This window comes from Triplophysa dalaica, chromosome 7 (genome assembly GCF_015846415.1).
Source record: "Triplophysa dalaica isolate WHDGS20190420 chromosome 7, ASM1584641v1, whole genome shotgun sequence".
Taxonomy (NCBI): domain Eukaryota; kingdom Metazoa; phylum Chordata; class Actinopteri; order Cypriniformes; family Nemacheilidae; genus Triplophysa; species Triplophysa dalaica.
This window is the reverse complement of record NC_079548.1, coordinates 16,061,241-16,088,077: the sequence shown is the minus strand read 5'-3', so window position 1 is coordinate 16,088,077 and position 26,837 is coordinate 16,061,241. Positions and strand designations below refer to the sequence as shown.

The following is a 26,837-nucleotide window of genomic DNA, read 5'->3' as shown; positions in this document are numbered from 1 at the left end:
GGTACTCTAGTCATGGGGTATTTATACTCTCTCTCTCTCTCTCTCTCTCTCTCTCTCTCTCTCTCTCTCACACACACACACACCCTAAAAAGGCTTTTCACTCTCTCACTGGACACAGGCTGTGTGTGAGTGTGTGTACCTGCCAGAGCTTGATCCGACAGCACAGCTGATCCACCAACAGAGCGAGTAAGTACCGTCATTCATTTCTGCTCTAACATTCACGAGGTTTGATAACGATAACATAAAAGCCATTGCTTATAGCAGGATTTTTTTATTTTATAAAGTTGATGTAGCGGTTCAAAGCGCTAAACTGTAACGCCGTCAGACTTGTTATCTTGTGGACCAGTTCATGTGAGTTTTTCTAACTTTTATGTTGCGTATTTTACTGTAGATAGCCTACTTGAACTGCTGTGTAAAGTGAGTAATGTAAAATCCACTCGACTGGGTTGCTCATTTGTTATTTGCAACTCTTCCACCTGTTTCCAGGTGGAAAACCCGTTACCTCGCTTATAGATATAATATTCTTTTATTTTTAATATTCTTTTTACTTTGTCGCGACTGCCCAGTCCAATGCCTCACCATTTTGTAACATCACCTCAATATGCAAAAGCATTTGGCCATGTGGCATCTTGTTTATTTTTATCGAGTTGGTCTTTCACCAATACTACTTATTAACAGTCATAATGCTTTTATTATGTGTCATAATGCATAAGGCTCAGTCCTGAAATATGTAACCGAAAACAGGTTTGCACGGTTTTTATTAAAATAATAATAAATTAATACATCGATACAATTTATGTGTGTGTGTGTGTGTGTGCGTGTGCAGTAGGTTATGACAAGCTTTCTTGACCTGTGTGTTGTGCGAGTCAGAGCCGTCGAAAAACAGAGTTACGACACTTCAATAGACGACCGTTGAATTGGGTGACCAACACCCAACAAACCAAATGTGGGACATGTAATCTGTTTATGTGGACAATATGGGAAAACATTGAAAGTGCGTTAAACTTTGATATTATAGCAGAATGAAAACATTTTAATATAATTCTTTAGCTTATAAAAATATTTTTTGTCCATCCATACCAACTGCAATTGCAACAATTTTATTGGCGATTTCAATTTAAGGTTTTCTGTCTCTTTAAATTTTGAGCGCAGAGGTCAGACGCGGAGTTATCATGTTGGACACTTTGAAGACCTTTCAATAAGAGAAAACTAAAGGAATAAAGAACAAACAAATAATGAAAAAGAGTTTCTCTTTTAAAATGTGTTATTGTTAAATAATGAATTTCATGATTTGCGAACAAGTTTTATTTTAATACGCTAACCACAACCTGTAGGCTAGACACAGTTTAAAGCCACACAATTTACGAGGTTTAAGTGACTTTTTATTGACATGGGAGGATCGCCTCCCGATCTACTGACAGACGTCGCAGCCTCTTGAAGATTGAAATCACTGCCTTCCTCTCATACATGGGATAAAAGTCAGGCTTTAAAAAATGTTGCGTTTGTATGAGCTTGTTGGACACTGGCGGCACCGGGTTTAGATAAATAAACAATGACGCAAACAAGCGTTTTGTTTGTTTCGTGTTAAATAACGTGTTTCTTAACAGGACAACTAAAAACCAACAGACTGATGAAGATGCAGGTCATTTTCTCACTATGCGAGGTTCGTGACAAGGGATGAAAATGCTGTGCAGTCATCCTACCGTTGAAAGAATGTAATGCAGAAGTAACTCTTGTTATGCAAGTGACCAGTTCCAAACACAGCACTGAAGCCCATTCATTTCAATGTCTCCCAAACGCATTTGCTGTGGGAAATAACGGCATGTTCATACATTTTAAAGACTAGGCGGACATATCTTATTTTCATAGATTTTTTATTTAATCTCGTATTCATATTACTCCCCAGACAAAATCTTGCTATAAATGTAGTCAACGTACTATTTAGTTTACACAATGTGCTACTATACTTAGCTACATTTATGCAAATATAGTTGCAGTTGTTGTCTGTCCCGCTAAAATCAATTCAGATTGACAGCACAGATTTGTTTGAACTATTGAGCGCTCCTTGAATCACGTGACCGAGTGTCGTAACTCTGATTTTCAACGGCTCTGGTGTGATTATAGCCAAGGTCAAAATGCTATACAAATATTATACAATAACTTGTTTGTTGTGTTTATTTGTTCTGGTGCTACTGATAAACACATTCTATATCTTATAATTGTATTTGTTAGCAGTTGACTTAAGGATAACAATATTTCTTTTCACGATAGAGTAAAATAAAACTTTGACTTTGCATTACCTGATCACAGCCCAATATTGGGGCTAAAAGTGCTTGAATCCCTTCATGGGATTTGTGATGTAACACAGGACGTCCCGTGACAGAGGGTCTTAGAAATCTTGAGTCTTTACAACAGACTAAAATAAGTAGATTTAGACTGACATTGTGACTCAATACATTTAAAAGTATTGCGATTTATAAGTCACATACACCCCAGTTAAAGTCCTGGACATTGCCACATTAGAAGCATGTTATGTTATTTCCATTTCCATTTGGTTTGATGAGTTTATGGGTTTGTTCTTCTTTGTTCTTGCAGTCTACAGACGACTGAACTGAATGTAGACCAGTTGTTTTCAACAGGTGTTCTTCAGTGTGCATGTTAGAAAGAGCACAGGCCCTTTTCCAAGTTATATCCTGTTTTAATAAATCAAGTCTAAAATGCATCTTGTATTACTTCTTTTTCCTGGCACAAGCCCTGTACTCCTATTATTATATAATGAGATCTAATGACACATCAGTAATGTTGTGAATCAGACCTAAATTCAGACGCCACGCCTGCCGAAATCTAAGCTTTGTGCAATTAATCTAATGTTTTAAGAATATTTCAGTTGTTATCTTTCAATAGTGATCAGTGCTTTGTGTACGTATGTGCATGTGCATGTGCATGTACATGTGCATATGCGTGTGACTGTCCTCAGCACATGTTCTCGACAGATAGAATTACTGGATTAAGGAGTGATTAGTCCATCTGATCCCAAACATCAACCAGCCACTACCTCTCGTGCCCACATCCTTAATTTCTCTCTCTCTCACGTGATCTGTTTCTCTTGTGTCTTATTATTGTTAATTTCACTCACAAATAAGGCATCGAGATAAAATGTAGGATACGTTTGAAAGAGTATTTTTGATGATGGAAAATATTATTTTTTTTACAATTATTTTCTTGAAAGGGTGAATTTCTCTGTAAACTTGCTTTGAAAATCTTTGAGCGTGTTAAATACCCAATAAAGCATGTTGGCCGAGTAAAGTTTTGCACTTGTATCTAGTACTGCTGGATCTCTGCTTAGTGTTGTTGTACTGTGTCTATTGTGTTTTAGATGTGAGGGGATCTGGCAGAATGCTGATGCTTACAGTTTGCTTATTTAGGAGTAGAGGAGCCCCTTCAAACACATTCATGCGGTACTTTGCAACAGTAAATTGAAGGTTTGGTGAGCTCCAGGTGGTCGTCCATCTACCACATGCCAAGTCTATGTTACACGGATGATAAGACGATAATGTCATTATTTATGTATGAGTAAAGCTGTGGTTGTCTTGTTACGGTGGCCAGGTCAGGTGACAGGGTAGTCATGGGTAACCACAGTCTATGATAATTTAGACAAGGGCACGTTGTGACTTGTTTGGATAACGTAAGATGTCTTACAACAGTATGTGACAACATGAGAGTCTACAAGATGCATTACTATCTCGGTGTGTATTTTTTGTCCATTTATATGTTTAAAAGAGTAAGGTTAACTTCAAAATTATAGATACTGTCTGTTTAAATTATTTTATATGCACTTGACCTACTCATTTGACTAATATTTACATTTAAATATTAAAATAAGGGAAACCAATTCATGTGTGTTATGTTGTTAATACCCCTTAAATGGTTTGGTTTGTTCGTTTTATTTTCGTCATTATTTGCTTCCCCATAAACCTGATGATACTGATATACTAAAACACATCAGTGTTTGGTGTTGATGGATTGATGGGTCTGTCTGATGAATGACTTGCACTCATATATTGCTGAGTTAGCTTTACCTCAGAGGTGTAGAGTATCGGTGTGAGGGGAGTTTCCCAAATGCAGGAACACACATATGTGGAACATAAGAGGAACTAATTATGCTTTTTTATGCTGGTTTAACAGTATAGCATTACATATTCTGATTAAACTTACAATTTCTTAAAATCTTTCATAATTGTAATTAAAAGACTTACCCATTAAATACATATAATTTCTTACAGTGAGCTTTATCACACAGATGACTCTATCCTATTCTATTCTTCAATTTGTTTGTTGTTTATTTACAGTATACAGTATTTCACACACTTCATATTTTCTATCCCAGCAGTATATCAGGCCAGAAATTGCCATCAGAAGCCCCAGGAGATTTTGCAACTGATTTGGACCAGTGGCCTAATGTTTTCAGTTTTCAATTTACAATAAATAATTCATACTTGGAAAACTACGATTTACTACACATCCTGCGAACAATCTAAATCAATTCTATCTAAATTTAATATCAATTAAAAAATAAATCTAAATTTCCTTTAGTTGGCCAGAATGAGAATGAATGAAGTTCAGAAATTAAGTCCTAGTCCGGCCCTAGAGCATGTCATTGAAAATTAAAGTACTTAAAGTCCTAAACTGTTAACAACAACATGAACGGTCATCACACAAACACTCCTACAAAAATACCAACACACAGACCTTGCATGAAACAATAAACTGATCACACAATGGGTTAGTAAGCATGACAGCAAAACAACAAAAACATTTTATGCTTAAGTGGCAAACACAGTCAAACAATGTAACCATTAACTAACCTTTTTTTGCATTTGGCCTACTTGAACTCGAAATCTATATATATATATTAAACTCACCCATGATAATAGGTAAATATAAAAGGTATAATAAAGTGTTAGAATTTCTGAATAGAAAGTAAACCAAGAGACAACAATAATCAAGTAAATGGTGCTTTTGTAACATTATTTATTTCTTCTAATAATTGTGTCTAGTATGGACTTATGGAATGTTTTAGAAATTAAAACATTGAGTTCACTTTTGTGTTTTTGATGATTTAGGTGACTTCTCTATATTTTGAACTGATGTTTGTGTTGTCTGTCTTAACCTCAAACTCCTTCATTTGCTTTTTCAACAGTGCCGTGCCCTTAGGCCAGTAATCAGGATGATATACAAACACACCGTTAGAGGAACCTGCTGTTATTTGAGCTTCCCTGAATAATCAAACCATTCTCCGATTGTGACTCCACCATTTAAATCAAGGTGTTGACATCATCTTGATCATACGTTTGGAATTATTTTGTTTGCCTGATATAGTAAAGCGGTCGGGACAGCAAGGGTTTATTTTGGACAAAATGGAAAGTTTAGCCCAGGAGTCCAGAGCTGAACGCATAGCTCGCTACAAGGCAGAGAGAAGACGGGAACTGGCTGAACGTTATGGCAACCAGGACGAGGAGCTTCCATCTAAGTGGTCGAGAAGAGAGAGGGAAGGACGGGGTTTTCGCGACTCTACGTGTGCAGATATGTCAGGATCAGAAGCAATAAATGGAGGAATGAGAAGAAATGGAAGAATACCACTAGATGAAAAGCCAGTTTCTACAAAAATCTCCAATGGGTGTAGGAATAACGCCAGTGTAGAGAACATCCACCAGAACAGGTGAGGTCTTGATGTTAAATATCACACAAAGATTAATGTTATTCCTCATATCCTATGTCATTTATATAGTTTAGAGTGTTTTTCCTCAGTGTTCAGCTTGGAGCTTAAGGAATGCTGAGGGACATTTCAAGGACCTTAACAACGTTATTTTTGCATTTAGGGGGTTTTTAAAGAAAGGATTCTATCAAAATGGCTCTAATTCCCAAACAGATGAACAAAGTGTGCATCATACCGTTTTTATAGCTAAATTCATATTTTTGTAAACCGACTCCTATCAACATCTCAATTCTTCCTTCCTGCAAACTCTCTTTATTTCCATCAGGGAATGTTTTTGGGGTCTGTCAGTTGCACTGGATAGGGAAAACCCTCCAGACTCCTATGGGCCGTCAAACCCAGACAAACTTAAGTTACACACTCGTGTATCAGTAGGGAAGCTGAAGAACAGCCTTCTACACCAAGCATCTAAAGCATCTCCTACTGACATAATGTAGGGATGTGTTCCTGCATCATTCTGTGTGTGTGTTACCACACGCTTATCTGACCAATGCTGTCTAAAGTAGTGTACTGCATTATGTCCAACACTCTAGAATGAATAGTGCTATATAGCACTAAAAGTGGTTATTGTTTTGTAATCATAGGGGAACAACTTTTATTGCTTTTTAGAACCATTTTTTGGTGCTTCAGTGGTTCTTCAGCGGTTCTTCAGAAGAACCATGGAGGGCCTTAACAGGTTTTTATGCGGAAACGGTGATAGCACCTCAGTCAGCCCAAAGAACCTCTGAAGAATCACTGATGCACCAAGATATCATGCTATATAGCACTAAAAGTAGTTCCCCTATGATGATGAGCAAAGAACCACTTTTAGAGCTCTATACAGTAGCAGCATTTTTTAAGGGTGCATTTAATATCATTTATGCATATGGCAGAAGCTTTTATCATTCCATCACTGTGTGTTTCCTGCGAATCAAACCCATGACATTTGCAATGCTCTACCAACTGATCTACAGGAATATCATGCTAACTCACAACTTGCTTTCTACTTTTCTAAATGGTTTGCTATGCTTTGCTTTGCTTTTTCGAAACTCAGTTTAATTTATAGATCGTAATGCAGGGGTTTTCAACCTGTGGGCCGGGACCCACTTTTGACCCACATCACACAGAGGGATAGAAGTGGATTGTGCAAAGTCACTTACCTTTAGTCCAATTAATATCTAAATAGCAATGACAATTGTTTCGATATCTTTCCATATGGTATTATAAAACCATATTCTGGTATTACAATGTGGTATACCATATTTTGATATTATATTTAAACATATATTGCATTCAATGATAAGCAAAATATTTTTATATTTTGTATTTTATGTTTTTATGTTTTGGGAACCCCTGTTGTAATAAATCTTCTGTCACATAATTTGGCTGCAATATGCTGCTAGTGACTCGACACAATTATAAGGTATAGTTCACCCAAAAATGAAAATTCTGTCATCATTTACTCACCCTCAAGTTGTTACAAATCTGTATAAATGTTATTGTTCTTATGAACACAAGAAACAAAGATAGAGTATAGGACATCATCGACTATCATACAACTAAAAATCATTGTCTATTTTTTTGTTCTGATGAACACAAATTAGATATTTTTAAGAATTTAGGAAAGCAAATGTTTCTGGGTCAACTTTGACTACCATTTAAATTTTTTATACTATGGTGTGATCAATGATGTGTCCGAACAGTCAGTTGGTAACATTCTTCCAAACATCTTCCTTTGTGTTCAACCGAACAAAGAAATGTAAACAGGTTTGGAACAACTTGAGGGTGAGCACATGATGGCACATGATTTTTATTTTGGGGTGAACTATCCCTTTAAGTATGTTATTTCAGATTTTTTCCTTTGCTTCATTCTTTCTTTGTTTCTTTCTTTCCCTCACACACACACACATTCTTCACTTCCATCTGTTATGGTCCATCCGCTCAAACAGTAGTGATGGTGGTGGTTTGGCCTTGACTCTTGATCTAGCGGTTCAACCAGTTGCAGAAGGGAGTCGCCGGCGTGCCCGACGCTACATGCCCGGAGACCCTGCAGGGAGCCGCAAAACTAGCGAACGTTTCCGTACTCAGCCCATTACAGCATATGAGATACATGACAGCCACGGGTATGAAGACTGCTGGTTGCTTATCGGAGACACTTTACTGACTTGAATGATGTGATATGATTGGAATTAACATGTTTTTACATGTGTCAAAAAGCATTCAGATGTGATGGATTAAAAGTTTGTGTAAATGACTATAAAAAGTTATCTCTACCTTAATTTTATATACTGTAATTTTATATTGCCAGAGTTACAACTTCTGCATTTTTGTAATGCCTTTGTGTTTACATAGTAGGTTTATGAAGCATTAAGATTTGTCTTCACTATAGAATTATTGAAATAGCCGAAGGTCTACATTATAAGGTGGTGTCCACATACTTTTGGCCATCTCATAATGTAGGAAATGTATTAAGAACTCCTAGAGTATTGCAAATTATGTGTAGCTCAGATAGCTCATGAATTGGCACAGTGCTTTCCTTTGAGTCAGCGACTGAGCTCAGCATGTATTTCATTTGCTTATCAAACAGGGTGTGTGTTTAAGCGCTCATGGTTTTAATAGGTAGCATTATGTCATGCTTTTAACCTGCACAGCTGTGTTTTAGTGTGTCTGTCACAACGGCTGTAGTGCGAGACAGGCTTGTTTAAGCAGATCTGGTGATGTTGTGCATCTTTTCCGCATAACTTGTAGCCTTTGTGTATTCGTTTATTTTGCTTGAGAAGTACTTGGGCAAGCGTATGATGTTTATTGACTGGTTTGTTGTTTGGTAGACTTCTCATCAACTTCTTCATTTTATAGATCAATGGACAATGAAAATCAAGACACCTCAGAAAGTAAGTGAAGTTCTTTGTTTGACTATCATCCTACACGTATATAGAAGATGATCTGTAGTAATTGTTTGCTGTAGTCCGAACTGTGTGTGCTTAATATCTAATGGTTGTAAAATTACATAAAAATACACAGAATGTAATTAAAAATGTCAGATATCTACTACATTTATGTATAAGATAAGATTTAAAATGAGACTGTGTAGACAAAGTTAGTATAATATTATAATGAAGTGCAATAACATTCTTACTGACTTTAAAGGTCCATTGAGTAATTTTTGAAAGATCTACTGAAAGAAATGCAATGTAATATTCATAACTATGTCTTCAGAGGTGTGTAAAGACCTTACATAATGAAGCGTTATATTTTTATTACCATAGAATGAGCTATTTCTATCTACATACACCGCAGGTCCCCTTACACGGAATTCACCATGTTGTTTCATTTCATAAATACGTTATCTCCTTCGGCAAAAAACGTGAAAACATGCCAACATCTTGGTTCTGTGTCAGCAACCGAAGTGCTTTGAAAGGGAGGGGTGGAGTGAGACGTTGCTTGCAATCCACAACCTCACCACTAGATGATGCTAAATTTTATACACTGGAACTTTAAAACGTGCATATTCTGAGTAACTGGATGAAGAGAGAAAGTGTTTTTACCTACATAATGGGGACTACACATGCCTGAAAAGATATAATCAAACCTGAATTTGACTACATTGTGAAAACCTGCTAACAATAATGAAATGATAAGATAGTAATTTATTAATGTATATAAATAAAACAACAAGTCTTCTGTGTGGGTTAGTGGATAAAATATATTTAGCTTATATGTGAAACAGAAAGTCCCTACCATGATAGAAAAAACTTCCTAAATCTGCCATGTAGTGCAGTAGACACAGGTGAGGATATATCTGCCAGGCTATTTGAGTGTGGCCAACAGAGCAATGAGTTTATATGTGTGTGTCCGTGTGTGAGAGAGAGATAGAGAGAGAGAGGAAGAGAGAGATAGAGAGAGATAGAGAGAGAGAGAGAGAGAGAGAGAGAGAGAGAGACAGAGTCAGCGAGAGAGGCAAATAGAGAATGATACGTCTGTTGGTTATATAGTGATCTCACTTCATTATCATCTAAGATGAATTAATCGTGACGTATATATGTGTATGCTTCACATTTTTACACATTATACATCATTAAAATTTCTTGATCATTTTCCAGTTGCTGAAATGCCTGTGTTTATTACTAGTATTAGTACTTTATGTGATTTTGTACATCATGTTTTTTCTTGCAGTGGATGTAAAGACAGATGACAGAGCCAAGATGAGTGTAGCTGCCAAGATGTCTCTGTTTAAAGTAGGTGAAACAAGACCCTGCCATATCTATTTAGCAACTGCTGCAGCCTGAATAGAAAAAAAGGTCATTGCCATGGATGGAATGGAAAAGACCCTCAGAAAAGCTCTTTCTAGGATACACAAATATACACCTTATGCGGATCTCCAAGTCATACTGGTATCTGTTGACCCTAATGTAACCTCATTACTCAATAACTATGGCATTACATATAGGCCTACCTTTAACACACCTTTACATGTGCACTAAGATAATAATTGAATGCCTATATTAATAGACTAATTCAGGCAATAATGTAATTCTGTTAAAATTTAAGTCTTATGTTTATGATTTAGATACATTTGTATTTTTGGGTTCTTTGTTGAGCTCTATGGTTCCACAAAGAACTTTTAACATCTACAGACTTTCTTTTGCTGGGTCTGTTATTGGGTTGAAGTGAGTAACCGGATAGCAAGAGTGTTTGGTTACAACATGACACACAGGGTTCAGTTGTTACTTTGACTTGCTTACCCAAGCTGCCCAGGACAGATCCTATTTAATTCATGCACCTGAGAGAAATAAACAGAGCATTCTTCAGCTTCCAATGTAGATGTAGTTATCTGTTTTTTTATATAATCTTGGACCATGTCTACTTGTTTCTTTAATTGCATACATATTACATACATATATTGCTTTGACTTCCATTGTCTAATACTTTATAATTAATTTAGGAGTTGGAGAAGACAGCTTCGCCCGAGGTTTCTTCCCTTCTCAAACCACGCTCCAGCTTCCATGAGCGCAGAGCTCGCCGTGGCAATGACAACCGGGCACTCACTCAGCCAATCACCTTTGAGGAAACAGTGACGGCAGCGAGGTGGGCGGGACATCTTTAAACTAATAGACTTTTAAAGGAATACTTCTCCTTGTTTATTCTAAAGACATGCAGCCTATGGCTGACTAATAAACATACTCACTATCTGTTCTGTCTCTTTTACTTCCATCCAACTCAAGTCCTCAGTCAGGTGAGTCCAAGCCTCAGACTGAGCTTGAGGTGGAAGATGATGCCAGTTCAAAGCTGTCTATGAGTGAGAAACTGGCTCTCTTTAACAAACTCTCTCAGCCCATACTGGGTGCCGCCGGGTGTCCAAAGGGAGATGGCGGCTCTCTAGAGGCCGGTGAGAGACGCAGACTTAAAGGAGCACGTTACCGCACGCAGCCCATCACTATAGATGAGGTCAATTTGGTAGGTGAATTCGGTGTGCGTGTACACATAGGTGTGTCTGCATGTGTGTAATTATTCAAAATAATCTGTGTTTGCCTACTGTGGAGAATATGTATAATCAGGTTTGACTTGTGTGTGTGTGTCAACTTTATCAGATGTCTATTTTTTACAGAGATGTTAATAATTCTTTCGTGAACCTTTAGCTTCAAAAGGGGCCTGTTCAGCTTCCTCATCTTCATCTCTCGGCTCATCTCTCTGACCGGCAGCAGGCTCTGTCCATCAATCTGAAGCCCAGCGAAGTAGCTCTGAACTCTACACAGGAGCCTGAATCTTCCTATGAACTCACAACAGCGCCTTGTCAACAGCCTACAGAAGAGTGCAGCTCCAAGAATGCATTGCATCAAGGCACAGAGATTAAAGGCATTTTAAAAAAGAGCAGTTCGGCCAGAGCGGTGTTGAGAGGTGGAACTCAGGACAGCGATGAACTGAATGGACATGGTCAGGAGCAGAATCAGGGAGATATGGGAGAGATGAATGAGGAGAGGCGTACGTCTGTGTCACCTGTGGATTCATCTGTAGCTTCAATCTCAGGTGCTCCCTGGAGGCAGAGGGCGAGGAAGGATAGCGGCGCTTCCTCTGTCAGAACACGACGATCTGTACCGAAACCTGAGGGACGTCTGTCTCTACCAGAACAGATGCTGGCACAAGCCCAGATCATGAAACATGGCGGTTCATCATCTGTCAGTGACAGGTTAAATGCCTTTCTTGTTATTTAGTTGGTTAGCTGAATATTTGGTTGCTGTATGTCTTGTGAGGATAACAGATGACAAGTTCAAACTTTTTCACAGGCTGATGGATTCAGGAGTGACTGAGGAAGAAGAGGAAAAGCAGGGTGTAGAGGCAAGATGCAATATGACGGTTAGCAGTGATGGACTACAGGTGTGTATATGTGTATTTATTTCATATACGACCACAGGTTCATGTAATCAGCATTTCCAGATGTAATGTGGCCATTTCAGTCCAATGTCTGTTAAATTATGTGTTTGCTTGTATTGCCTAAAAGTTAAAATGAACTTGTTTTCTTTGCATTATTTGAGCATGTGTTCTCTTATTTTCATCTGTTTCTCCTGTTTTCATTTCCTGCAAATAGAAACAATATTTTTATTTGAAATTTCGGAGAAATACTGTCAAAAATGATCATATTAGCTAAAGTAAATTCACACATATATATATATATATATATATATATATATATATAAACTCTCCACATATATACAGTGGCTGTATATTTTCTCAACCTTATGTTGTTTTAAACCTGTTTGACTTTTGAGGCTGTGTTGTTTTAATGATTTTTTCACTCCCCCTGTAGGATGAAGCTGTCAGTACAATTGACTCTACACTCCAAACTCAACTCTGGGTAAGTGGCTTGTGTGTGTTTACATAAGTTGGCGTTTTATACACTTTGCTAAGTTATGCTTTGTTTTGTGTTAAAGATAAATCTTTATGTAAGTCTGTCAAACTTTGTATGTGAGAGTGAAAGAGAGATTTCAAGTCACTGTCACCGTGCTCATTTTGTCTCCTCTCCTCTCTTTAGGAGCCTGTGTTCTCCTCTGTATATTCTCGTTGTAATTCCACACCTCAATATGTGATGTGTTTCAATGAGGTGAGCATTTGTCCACATCAAACACGTGTTGTTTATTCATCAGGCCGAATGAGTGTTGAGTCACAATTAATGTTTGAAGCATCTATTTAGCACATCATTGATCTTTAATTGCGTTGTTTGTCTCTTTCTTTAGAGAAGTCTTTCTTATGAAGCTCAGGAGGTTTCCTCTCCATCTCAATCCCAATCACACGTAAAGGGGAGAGTCAAGGTAGGCTACTATTAAAATAACATTCAATAAAAAAGTGAACATTGAGTAAGTTATAACAGACAATATCTGGGCTTGTTAGTTTCATACTTTGCATGTCAGCTTTGCAAACACAGACATTTTGATGTTTGAAAAAACCTGCTTCTCGCTTCAATGTAAAACAATAAAACAATGTAATCAATAAAGGTCTTAATGATGTTACATTATTAATTAAATATAGCACTCCTACAATATCAGATCACTAGAGCTAACTTACAGTCATATACAAAGTTTTGTTTTTCCTGTCATTTCAGGCAAACTGTGAGGAAGAAGATTCTGCTAAACTTGTCCCTATAGAGACGCAAATCATTTTCCCAGATGAGTTTAGATCGAGCCCACAGTGTGCTTCTGAGATGACTAAAGAGGCCATGAGCTCTGAACCCTCTTCACTTCCAGCTTGCCAGACGAGCGGAGGAGACACAGAACCTGACCTGAGCACTCTCTGTCAAACAAACACTCCAATGTAAATCGCACACGTGTTTACATTTATGACTTTACAATACATCACAGTATAGGCGTTTGAGAATGAATGTTGTGTGTTCTAGTTTGAGCTCAGCTGTGGCTGAACACAGGCGTTCAGTGCGGCCGTCTCGCAGGACTCAGGGTTCAAGGAATCCATTACGAGCTCTTGCTGCTCGAGAGGATATCCAACAGGATTTCATGCAACATGAGGACAACAGCCAGATGGAGAATAACAGTGGTCAGTCAGACAAGTCTCCCAAGTTCAATTTCTCGACATATTTAAAGAAAATTCTTCTTGTCAGCCTCTCTCATCAGTTTAGACTTCATTTTATTTTCTAGAAGCTACGAATAAATCAAACTGCTCCACAACTGATGTCACTTCCTGTGGTAAAGTGAGCAGACCCACGGTGCCATACAACAAACTCATGCTCATACAGGTTAAAGGTATGCCAGCCACATAGCAAATGACTGTAGACTTTTATGTTTTATCTTTTAAGTCTGTGACCACTAGTGAGATTCAAATAGGATGTTTGGATCATTTGCATAATTAAAAATGTGATTATTTAATCAGATTATTTTTCAACAAAGTTATGTAACAAATGTGAAAGTTTCACGGTTTAACGTTTCCTGAGTTTTTACGTCACCGTGCTGTGAATAAATGTGTCTGTGCGTCCAGGATGGAGACAGGTACAGGTGCGTTTGGTGGAACCCGTATCACGCTCTCTTAACAGTGGCGACTGCTTTCTGCTGGTTACACCCTCACACTGTTTCCTGTGGACCGGAAAATTCTCAAACACCGTTGAGAGAGAGAAGGTACGGTCAGTTTCATAGACTGTGTGATTTCAATTGTAAACCAGGACAATTCTTTATCTATATAATTCTGGAGATCAATGTTCTGTTTTGATATATAATCTGATTTCTTGGTTTACATAATACATAAATATAATATAAATCTTTTACTTTAAATTGTATCTTTTGGTGCTTGGTATAATTTTCTTTAATAATGTCAAATAAAACAACATTTTAAAAGATTTTTTTTTTAATTTACATTACTATTATCTATTGAGTTTGTTTAGGTGGAGAATGGAGGACTAGCGGTGTGGTAGCTAAAGGGCATCTGCATTAAAAAAAAAGATTTTTTTTACTTTTTGTAATATTATTAGTCTTTCTTTCTTATCTTCATAATAGGTGATGGTTTTAGTTTTCAGATCTTGACTGATGGTTTGTTGCAGGCATCTGAATTGGCCTCCTTGATTGTGACCCAGGGGGATCTGGGTTGCCAAGCAACAGGCGTCATTCACCTGGATGAAGGTGTAAACACAGACAGCCCGCAGGCTGCAGAGTTCTGGAAACTTCTCGGGGGACAGACCGAGTATAAAGGCAAGAGACACATCTCTTTCATCTTATACACTGTTTAAGAACTAACATCTTATTTAGTTGCAAAACCGCTTAAAGTCATTCGTATATTTGCATGTGGGGTTGTAACTGCAGGTCCTGATGGTGCTGCTGATGACGAACACTTTGAAAAAGCCATTTCAGAGTCAAACTGTATTTACAGTCTACAGGGAGACAGACTCAGACCACATGAGCAGGGCTGGGCCTCCATACCACACCTCACCCTGCTGGACTCCTCACAGGTCTTTATCTCAGATCTTACTATTAATAAAAGCTTGACATGCTGTGCAGTACAGACAGTTCATATTCTTACAGTATGTACTGTAAATATAACACACCGATTAACACTAAAGAACAAAGTGTTAGTAATATGTCATTACTGTGTTTTACAGCTTGTGACTAAACCTGGTTATCACTGTGAAAAATTGTAACCAATTATGATTAAAATTACAATAAATTGTATTCTATAAGAATGTGACATCTGTAGCGGTCAAGTTATTACGATTAGTCTGCTCACCAGATTTGTGAGTAGAGCTTAGGTTGTAAACTGTTTCATATAAAACATTAAGATGTGACAAACTGTAATATAATAAACTTTTATTTTCAGACTCTGCTGTTTGACTTTGGCAGTGAGCTCTATCTGTGGCATGGGAAAGACGTGGGGCCGAGCGAGAGGAAGGTAGCGCTGCAGCTGGCTCAGCAAGTCTGGGACGGAGCTTATGACTACAGCAGCTGCAGGATCAACCCTCTGGATCCCTCTGGTGGCCACAACCTGAAGTAGGTTCACAGTAGCAATATGTACATACATTAAATGAACTGTTGCAATAGTCATGTACGAACATAAAAACTCAGCCATGCATGAATTGAATATTCAAATTAAATTGAATATGCTTGTCTTCAAAAGGAAATAATGTTATATTGTGTGTGTTTCAGGCAAGGCACTGGCCGTCCGGACTGGTCAATATTTGGACGCGTATTTGACCAAAACGAGACTGTACTGTTCAAAGAGAAGTTCGCTCACTCATTTGAACAGACAAGAATGAGCAAGAATCACATTGCACTTTCCATACAAGAGGAAGTCCAGGTGAGCGGAGAAACACCAGACAGATAATTGATCAAATGTGACATTTATCTCTTTGCTTGTAAAAAAATATATATTTTTCTCTCTTTCTGTTCTTTAGACCCCCTTGCTTGAATCCTCTTCCCCGCCAATGCTTGTTGAGCAGTGGTCATGTGATGCCAAAGCCCTCTTCTGTGGAGCCTGTTTCTCAAGCCCGTCCCAAGTCATTTTGGATGGTGTGGATGTACGAAGGGGACGGGACCTTGTCACGCTGAGCAATGGTAGACAGGCCGAGTTACATACTGTGGCGTTAAAAAAGTGGCTTGTTTTAGAGGGTGAAGAGCGTGAGGTAGATCCAGAGAGCTTTGGACAGTTTCATGAGGAAAACACATACGCTATACAGTGGACGTACAGCCTCGCGACTGTGGGTGAGTTAATGTTGATGTAAATAGAGTATGTTTGTATGTTAAAAAAGATTTTCTGTAAAGATTTTTGTTTTTATGGGGTATAAATTGAAGTGTTCTGTTTGCAGTGGATCAGACGAAAGAAGAGCAAGAAAAATCTGTTCTCTTCATCTGGAAGGGGCGACATTCGAGCATCAGTGGGCGGGACCTGTCATCATCATTGACCAAACTGTGTAGTCCTCAAGTGTTTGTAAAAGAAGGGGAGGAGCTACCATGTTTTCTGCAGCTGTTTCAGGGACGGATGGTCATTTACAGACAACAAAGCAGCAGGGATGTAGGTCTGTTCTTTGGGCTATCTACTATGAAACTCTTTTTTGTTTTTAGAATAAAATAAGGTTTAGGATTTAATTAAAAAGACATTATGTAACTTGTTCTGCAACGTACACTATAGGTCACAAGTTGTTGAAAGAACTACATCCTTAAATACTCAAAATACATTCTTAAAGGAATAGTTCCCCCAAAAATGAAAATTCTGTCATCATTTACTCACCCTGAGTATGACTCACTTTCTTCTCCAGAACACAAACAGCGGCAGTACCCATTGATTTGCATTGGTTTTGTGTCCATACAATAGAAGTAAATGGGTACCGTTGTTGTTTGGTCACCAGCATTCTACAAAATATCTTCTTTTAGGTTCTGCGGAAGAGAGAAAGTAATACAGTTTTGAGATGACAAAAGGCTGAGTAAATAATGGCAAAATGTTCGTTTTTGGATGGACTATAAAGCACGAAATGGTTAAAAGTTAAATCAAGACTTTGAATTACTCAGAACTGTAATAAAAAACTATTGAGATGAATATCTGTAAAGTTTACACTAATCTGCCTAAACAAATGTCTGTGTGTTTCAGGAGGCTGGCGTATGTTCTGTGTGAGAGGTGATGTGCCAGTGGAGGGCAGTCTGTTGGAGGTTGAACCCGTCTGCTCCAGCCTGAGGTCTCGTGGATCTCTGCTCTTGCTGAACGGCCAGCAGGGGGCAATCAACCTGTGGCATGGATGCAAAGCCCACACCCAAGCCCGACAGGTGGCAAAGCAGACCGTCCAACATCTCAAAGAAACGTACGAATCACACACAATTATATTTGATGCTTTATTAGAAACAATTCTTATGTAGCATAAAGTATGATGCTGAAGGTAATTGATGTAATGAATAGGTGGCCACCTGAGTTTGGCTTGAAAACTGACAGCTTTCTGAACGTCCAAGAAGTGGAGGAAGGGAAAGAGCCAGCTGAGTTCTGGAATGCGATTGGACCACAGGACAGGAAGTCGTATGATTGCATGTTACAAGGTGTGGCCTAGATTAGAGTGCTCGACTTCTCAAAACATAAATCCATAAAGTCTGACATTCACTGAACATTTCCACCATTCACACAACCGACAAAGATGTTCTATGCTTTGTATTCCTTTTAGATCCTGGTAAATTTAATTTTACTCCTCGCCTTTTTCATCTAAGTGCCCAGTCAGGAATGTTCAAAGGGGTGGAGCTTATTAGCCCCTCCCATGTGAATGGTGTCGTCACAGCAATGCCCTTCCTCCAGGATAAATTATATGAGGTGCCACCTCCAGGTGAGAGTAAGCAAGTTCGCACAACACCACAAACACAAATGCACACACACATACAGACTGTGAGAAGAATTTCAGGTGTGACATGCCGAGTGCAAATAACATTTTTGATTAAATCAAATGAAACATGCACATACTTTGGTTCCTAAAAGCACTGTGACACTTTATAGCGCTGTTTCTGCTGGATAACTTTCTGGAGGTGTATTTATGGCAAAGCAGTGAAGCTGCAGCCTCACAGCGCCTCCACTGGGACAAAGAGAAGAAGTGCGCCATGGAAACTGTCTTGCAATACTGTAGAGGTGAGAACTGACAAAATTGCTCAGGGATATCTTCTGGTTGTGTTGGCCATGTGTTTTAATTTTTCGCGATTGGCATTTAGAGAGAAATCCCAGGCGGCCTCCAATGGCGTACCTTATAGATGAAGGGATGGAGCCTCTTACATTCACTAATATTTTTCCTTCATGGGAGATGAGACAGACACAGGAAGTACAGGTAAGATGAAATTAACTTGTTACTTGGGTCTATGTGCCATATTGTACATTGAAGTCAAAAGAAAAAAAATATATATATTTTTCATATATTTTTTTAAGGACTGTGTGGTGTGTAAAAAGTTAACACTGGTGCAGGATGCCCTAGCTGCCCTTAATAGGACCCAGTATCCCCTGAAGGATTTGCTGAGGAGACCCTTACCTGAGGGAGTGGATCCACTACACCTGGAGAACTACCTGTCACAGAATGATTTCAAGGTGAGAGATACAGTAATACTTTTGAACTGAATATCAGGACACTTGTGATTATAGTTAAAGCTGCAACTGTGACTTTTTGGTGTAAAATGAAAAATAAAAAACATTTCTTATTTCTTACCTTTTATTAATTTTCAGTGTTAAAGTGATTGTTCACCCAACAATGTGAGTAAATGATAACAGAATTTATTTTTTGGTGAACTATCCCTTTTAACTTATATGATTACATATCACTGTCATTCTGAAACCTCGTATAATCATATTTCATGATTTTTTTTGTCATTAATCATTATTATTAGTCACCCTTTATGTTTGTCAATGGGTTTTGGAAATATTTAACCCAAAAAAAGTATTAAAAAGTGCCTGTCAACTTATTCGACACAGTATTTGATCATTTAAAAGGAAAGTGTTTTTTTTCCATTTCCTGAAAAACAGCAAATTTGGTTATCTGAGCCTTCAGAAGGAAAGTCACATAGCGGTTGGATATTATTTTAGAGGAAAATGTTACCGTTTCTTTTGACACACGTGCCTGGACTGCAGTTATCTTCCGGTCTCTGTTTGTTTATTGGTCTGGCTAGTGTCTGATAATATAACTATTTAATTTAATTTAATTTAATTTAATTTAATTTAATTTAATTTAATTTAATTTAATTTAATTTAATTTAATTTAATTTAATTTAATTTAATTTAATTTAATTTAATTTAATTTAATTTATTTTATTTTATTTTATTTTATTTTATTTTATTTATTATTTTAATTTATTTTATTTAATTTTATTTAATTTTATTTTATTTTATTTTATTTATTTATTGTTAAACAATTGTACTAAATAAATGATTTGTTGAATTTTGTTGTTTGTTAATTTATTAAATAAACAATTTGTTGAATGGGTGCTGTATTTTAAAGAAACCGTATGGTTCATTGACATCTAGCGGCTGAGCTTGGATTTGCAATCTAAATTCAAATATTGGAGAGGCAAGTTAAGCCGAGTAACGGTTCTTCTTTTTTCTTGTTATCAGAAGTAATATACAGGCACTCTATTATTTGCAAATGTGTACCCGAAGTTGAGGGCAGTCCACAAACGCGCGCATGTACAGTGTTTATGTTGCTTTTGAAACCGTCTAGAGAAAGAAGTCACAGATTGCAGCTTGAAGAAACTTTACGCTTAATTTATATCCACTTTTTATTTACAGGTTGCTTTTGGAATGACACAGAACGACTACAACTGTTTGTCAGATTTACAAAAAATGGACCTCAAGAAAAGCAAAGGACTTTACTGAGCATCATCAGAACTGTAATCTTGTGTCAACAAAAACAATGACATGTTCTTGTCAGTTTTAAGGGCTTGAGGTAAACTCTGCAGGACACTGGCCCTCCAGGTGCAGGATTGGGCACCTCTGTTGTAAGGTGACATCAATCACGTGTACAGTGTAATTGTGAATGTTAAACCGTGAGTGTGAGTGAGTTTTTGCGATCTTTTTGCCTAATGTTTAGCACTCATTTTGGCCAAAGCTCTGTTCTCACAGCTAGACAGAACTGTTTACTCTGACCTTGACAAATTGCTGCCATGTTTTTCTTCGTGGTTTCCCCTCCTCCATCCTCTACTGCAGCTGTTTCTGCTCTTTCTTTATCCCCCCTGTCTGACATCTATCTCCTCTTTAAACACAAGCAGCACATGTGAATATGAGGTGTGGGTGATTTACTCAACTTCAAGTTGAATTTAGTCATGTTTATTTTAAAATAAAAACATCGACATGTTTTCACTGTGAAGCTTTTATTTACATTTACAAATCTCAAATACATAAACAGGATGAGGCATGAAGCAGTAATGCAGCAATAAATGAGAATCATCAGTAACAAAAGTGCTCACAGACGACAGAAATAATAATCGAAAGAAGAAGTATTGATACAGCTACAGAGGATCATGCCATAAAATATAGAAAAACATGAAATCATGCAAGTTCACAAATTGTCATTGCGGGTGTAAGTGTGTGTGTCTGCTGAAAGTGTTAACTACAGTTGGGGGTTGTGGTCACATCTGAGTGGTTTTGGAGGGAAGGAATTAGTGTGGATTTAGACTTCATGTGACCCCATGAAAAATGACAAAGACCAGAATGTGAGTGTCTGTGTAACTTTCTGCAGATCAAAGTTAAAAATGACAAGTTCTATATCAAAACTTCAGATGTGAATATCAATCGATATTGTCTCTACATATTGTGAATTTACAAACAGAATTGAACATTTTTATAGCACTGAAGATGCAAAAAGACAATAATATATCAAAGTGTACTTCCATTTTCTTATTCAAAAAATACTCTAAAGACTGCAATTCAAAAATAGTGCATATGCATTTTTTAAGATCAGGTTTATACACATTTGTGGCTCTTTTCGCTAATATGTGTATATGAAACCAGCATTAGAAAAGACGGACAGCATGACCAAAGTTTAACAATGAAATGTAACAGATAAATTGAAAGAACAATAGAAAAGACAGACAAAAGGCTTCAACTACTATCTGTTTCCTTGAGTTAAAACACAAGTATCTCTTGTGTGCTTTTAAGAGTCAGATTGACTGCTCTCTCTCCGGCAGGCATCTTTCCGGTTCGGATGCTAAAGCCGCTTCTCTTAGCACGACCATGTGATCCTCGGCTGCATGCAGTGATTGGTCGATCCAATCCAGACAGCCAGACATGTGGCAAGCGTTCCGTGTCACCAACACCAAGTGACTGACCGACAGCAGTAATGCCGTGGCCCTAAGAACCAATTCATAGATTTGCAATCTTATTCAAAGCAACAACAAAAAAAGCACACATCCTTTTGGCAAATTTACTCTTATATCAAATGAATTATATAATACAATTATTATTGCCTAAATGGAGGTATAAAGTTACCTGGCATCCAGGAGAATGGGATCCAGGGGAGGATACATAGACCGAACCACATCATCTACCCTGTGACAGATCAAAACATCTCAGTATTAGCAAGTATCAACAATTTCAGAGGTGTCACGCTGCAGATTTATGCTACCTTGGGCCGATTCGTTTGGCCACCGTGATGATGTCATTCAGGCTAGCAGGTGCTTTGACTTTTGCTCCAGACCCCATTGTCATGGCAACAAGCTTTTCAGTGAGAGTGTGGCATATCTAGATGGGACAAGATCCATTGTTTATCAAAAAACAAAGCAAAACCGCTTCCTACAAGTATGAATTTCATATACACGTCACATAACAGATATTTTACATATTTTTTGTACTTTGATGGTTGTTTACATTTATTAAGAGACATAGAAATCTTGATTTATTTAATGTTTCTAAACGTTCAAAATTTGAGACTTGGTAATGCATATATATAAAAAGTGTTAAGTTAATAAGTGGTAGTATCGCACCCCTCACTACTGTATTTAAATATTAAAATAAATGCAAATTTTTTGCTCAAAACTACACCTTTAGAATAGCAATGCAGTGAGACACAAGGCCCCTGAAAGAGAAAGAAAGCGATATCACTACTACTATTAAATAATATTATGGTGTTGAACATTATGTTTGTAAGGATTAGTGTGAAGGAAAAGCAGTACGAGGCATCCTCGATCCAGTCTTCGTTCTCCAGCATGGCCTCAATGTGAGGGTTAGTGATGACAACATCATCCAGCTCCAGCTCTGAAGGTTCACTCTGAGTCTCCATAGCTCCAATAAGATCCACTGTCGGTCTGAGATGGGACAAAGGACGATTAATGGAAAATCTTGTGAAAGAGACTTTCTACTGGTTGATAAATTAAGTAAAATGGCGCAAAATTGATCCAGCTTGGTCATTAATGTAGAAATTGTGTCACATTCTCTAGTGTTGACTAAAGTTCATACTTGGAATCAAAGTGATGTAGAAGAGTGGGAGGGTGGCAGTAGCGATGACGACACACAACCACTAATGCCACGAACGATGCCAGGAAGATGGTGGCCAGAACACCTATGGCCACGATCACCACCGTCTCCATGGTTACGTGATGATGAGTGATACAGACTAAGAGTTGTTGGGTCGATGTCACAAAAATTCCACATTTATCTGAGGAAGATAGAAAACATTTTTTAAAGAGTTTTCTTTGTTTGCATGAACTATGAGTCAAAAATGGTTTAACTTACATTATTTCCACATACTTAAACAGATTTTTTATTAGTATATCTAGTACTTTATTATGGGAGATTATTGTGTTGCGCTTTAGTCAGATCTCTCCGATCAAATCCACCCATGAAGCTTATTACAGTCCAAGAAGCAAAATCTTTTATCATAACATTAAATACAAACGTCAGCGTAGGAGTGTGTTTGTGTACCTGTCTGTGAGTGTACCTTTGTAGTGGCCATGCCCATCAGACTTTATCCCACAGTTTAGTCAACTATTAACCCGCTCACAGGTGTGCGCTGTTTATCCTTGATAAAAATAATGTTTGTTTCATACTTTTTAAACATAAAATAAAAAGAACATTTCATCTATAGACCAGATTTACCTTGTATTTCAAGCTGAGCGAGTATTATTATTGTTGTGAGGAATGCCGTGATTATTCCCTATGGCCAACTATTACAGCATGAAAAGTCTACTTCACTTCGAGAGGATTATGTGAAATTCTGCTTTGGAATGATATAATTCACAAATCAGATTAATGTGCGTTCTCCGTGACATACTGTGCACTCTGAATTAACCTTTTTGAACCTTTACAATTTAGTTTCCTTTAGCACATTTCAATTCTATTTTCTTTTGCCAGGTAAGGCAAACATCTACTAAGTTCTCAACACCAGAAAACATCACAATAGGAATAGAACGATACAGGCCCATATACATTTCTCACCCAGTAGCCAAAATAATAAATGCCACTGGAAAAGATGAAAACTAATATGGAACATTTCTGATGTCAAATTCTAAATTGTCTGAGAGCTGGAACACTCATAAAACAGACGAAAAGCACCGATCCAAATGCACTCTTGAGGAGTGGATGTCAAACTTTGTCACAAACCAAAATGCATTTCGAATCCGAGACTGTTTGCATTTAAAAACAATGCTTCTCCAAAACAGAACCTTGAAGCCCACATGAAAGTTCAGCTTAACACATTAAAGGAACTGTATAACTTAATAATAATGCTATTTTTTGACACATAATGCATAACACATTAGATAAAGTAGATTTACCTTAAAATGCATATTCCACACTGCCGTTTTAAGGAACTGTAGTTAATTGTAGTAGTCCTATACTGTTCTCCTAACTTATATTCTGTATTTAGTAACATTAACTATAGGAAAGTGAATATTTTAGTATACTGAACCTTAATATTTATAGCAAAAACAGCAACTACAATTTATAGTAAATAGTAAAGTATTGACTACTACAGTATTTCTCATGTTATTATTCATGCTATATCTTATATTCATATATTTATGACTACTTAAATTTAAAGGTACATTTCTAAATTTTTTATTTTTTTTCACGTTTAGCAATTGTTCGATTTTATGAATGGAAGTTATAGTGTGTTTTCAAAGCATGCGCAAACATCACTAATGATCACTCACCGTTCATTGTCTTAACATTTTAAAATATGCCTATTTATGGCTATTAATTATTAATTACATTTTATGGCAATACTGATTTTACCCTCCTACTGCGTCACACCGATACTGAGTTTGAGCAAATAAAGCATGTGTAACTGTTAATAATGTTTTGTTTGAAAGTAGGCTGCAGGACTCAATTTAAAACAACTTCCCAATCACAGTCGCATAACACAGTCATCATTTTACACCTATTGTTCAGAGAAATTCTGATATCTAAGTTATCTGAGAATATATATTTTCATGAATTAAACCATGGCGAGCGTTTTGTTGTTTTTTAGAATCTTACCTGGATATTGTTGACATTTTAGTTGTTTGTCCCATGAACAAAGTCTCTTTCGGTGATCGGGTGGAGACGGCACGGAGATCTCCAGCGCGGGAGCGCGCAGAGCAGTGGTGTGAACTTCGCTCCTGTCCGAGGCGCGCTTAACCATACACTTGAACTATCAAGACGCAGCCACCAGGTGTCACTAGAGAGTTAATCCCCATTGATTGCTTATTGATGGCGTAGTTCACCCAACAACTATTCTGTCATAGTTTACTTAGCTTCAAGTCCAAACCTGTATATATTTATTTGTTCTGCTAAACACAAAGATATATTTATGGATTCATGTTTGTATCCAGGGCACAACTGACTACCATAGGAAACATGTCTTTATAAATGTCTTTGTTCTGTTGAACACAAAAGAAGAGATTTAAAAAATGTTGTGAAACAAACAGTTCGGGGGCATGTTTGACTACCAATGTGTTATTTCTACCTTTGTAGTCAACAGTGACCCAGAAGTGTTTGGTTACAAAGATTCTTCCAGATATTTTCTTCAAGTTCAACAGAAAATAACTCATCAAGATATTTAAAGTTTTTAAAGGACGAGACTTTGAAAACAATCAGTTAGTCTACAAAGTAATCATTAGAGGAAACATTATTTTTATTTAAAGTATGCCAGTACACAACTATACAGACTTTTTAATGTACAGCAGAAACATTAAATTATAAATATAGTTCAAAGCTGCATTTAGTAATTTAACACCTTCAAAGGACAGTGTTTGCAATGGCAACGACATAAATAGACATTTGCATATAAAAACATGTTTGATTTAATCTCATAATCTGCCAATGCTTTTTAAAATATAAAGATATAAAGATATAAAGTTTGCACATATAAGAGGGATTTTTTGTAAAATATTAAGGTGAATATCATGAATGGCTTTGCAGATATGGACTTCAAGTCTTTCTTTGCTAGTCAACCACATCACAAATCCATCCCATAATTGTTTAACGATAAACTGAATACAGCTGAGGCTATTTAAGCAAAAGCAATCTGATTACAATAAAATTATAATCACGGTCCAGCAGCTTCATTGTATATACTTCTTGCAGGCTTGTGAAATTTATTTAAAGGTGGCATAGTCTGAGAGCTCTGCAGTGACAATTTGTCTTTGAGCAGCTTTGACCGCAGTTTTATGAACAATAACAGAATATATCACTTCATCCTGGAGGGAAAATACCAGTGAAATGTTATCATAAATGCCTATATATTTACAACATGCGCACAAACACAATAGATTTTTGACTTACCTCAGTAGGATCATGACTAATGTTTTGCTCTTGAGTTTAGCAAGACATCAAGACACCCTATAAAGACAACGCTTGATGAGAACATATATTCAGGTTCTGTTCTATGCATTAGGGCTATATTCACACAATCTTCTCAAATTATATTCCTTTGGCATGTGAGTATGTTGTACAGATGGTCTCTGTGCTGTCACACCAGATTAACCGCATTAATTAAACCTAAAAACACAAACTATGTTTATTTTACAGTATGCCTTGCACAGATTACCTGTGTCGCCTCATCGTTGCGTAGCACTCGTCTATCATTAGTCACATTTCTTACTGGTAAACAACAAAGCATTGAAAAATAAGATGTGAAATTGCAAAACAAAACTTATGACATATCACTAATTTAGTTAATATGTGATGAAAAATATGTAATGCCTAAAGCAAAACCTACTTAAGTTCAGGTAGAGTAAAACCTTTTTAAATATTTATAGAAACACATAACAATGCAGTTATATCTTTTATAATTGTTCACAGTTTGAAGACGTTGGTATATATTATTTTTTAAATCTTTGGATTTTTTTCACATTTGATGATCATTAAAACTCATAATGTGGTCTATCGTCTTTAGCTGCTTGTTCAGAAATTGTGTCATTAATGTTAACATTATTGTACATGTTGGTGTTTACCTCTGCATCTCCAGAACATTACTGCTACTGTCAAGAGCAAAAGTGCAAACAATGAAATTACAGGTACGATATCTGTGAAAAGACAGAAAGACACACAACTGCATGTTATGAAATAAAAAATATATTAGGCCTATTCTTACCATTAAGTAAAAAGCAATGTTGCTTACATAGATTGGTTGACTTGTCTTCTAAGTGTTGAGTAGTTGTGAGTTTATGAACTTGATTTG

The 26,837-nt window shown here is 37.1% G+C and overlaps 2 protein-coding genes across 4 annotated transcripts; one reads left to right on the top strand and one right to left on the bottom strand.

Moving 5' to 3' along the window:
• The first annotated feature begins 19 nt into the window (after positions 1-19).
• svilc (supervillin c) lies at positions 20-20,539 on the top strand. The gene is made up of 28 exons (XM_056753878.1): positions 20-186; positions 5,201-5,719; positions 8,609-8,643; positions 9,926-9,987; positions 10,695-10,837; positions 10,975-11,206; positions 11,389-11,936; positions 12,034-12,124; positions 12,555-12,602; positions 12,780-12,848; positions 12,982-13,056; positions 13,347-13,555; positions 13,638-13,792; positions 13,894-13,998; positions 14,231-14,367; positions 14,787-14,934; positions 15,046-15,191; positions 15,557-15,726; positions 15,883-16,033; positions 16,131-16,437; positions 16,542-16,751; positions 17,321-17,528; positions 17,624-17,757; positions 17,880-18,035; positions 18,203-18,331; positions 18,412-18,524; positions 18,623-18,778; positions 19,970-20,539. Exons 2-28 carry the CDS (start codon positions 5,418-5,420, stop codon positions 20,054-20,056), a joined length of 4,326 nt encoding a protein of 1,441 aa, XP_056609856.1. The 5' UTR covers positions 20-186; positions 5,201-5,417; the 3' UTR covers positions 20,057-20,539.
• On the bottom strand, positions 20,534-24,744 carry tmem98 (transmembrane protein 98). Of its 3 annotated transcripts, none has more exons than XM_056753881.1 (8): positions 24,653-24,705; positions 23,115-23,195; positions 22,634-22,832; positions 22,351-22,482; positions 22,220-22,253; positions 21,804-21,919; positions 21,668-21,727; positions 20,534-21,529 (listed from the first exon to the last, which is right to left on the bottom strand). In XM_056753881.1, exons 3-8 carry the CDS (start codon positions 22,762-22,764, stop codon positions 21,340-21,342), a joined length of 663 nt encoding a protein of 220 aa, XP_056609859.1. In that variant the 5' UTR covers positions 22,765-22,832; positions 23,115-23,195; positions 24,653-24,705; the 3' UTR covers positions 20,534-21,339. The 3 variants fall into 3 exon arrangements, with proteins under 3 accessions (XP_056609859.1, XP_056609857.1, XP_056609858.1); XM_056753879.1 differs by having other exon boundaries at positions 23,099-23,195; positions 24,653-24,701; XM_056753880.1 differs by lacking the exon at positions 23,115-23,195 and having other exon boundaries at positions 24,653-24,744.
• Positions 24,745-26,837: the final 2,093 nt, after the last annotated feature.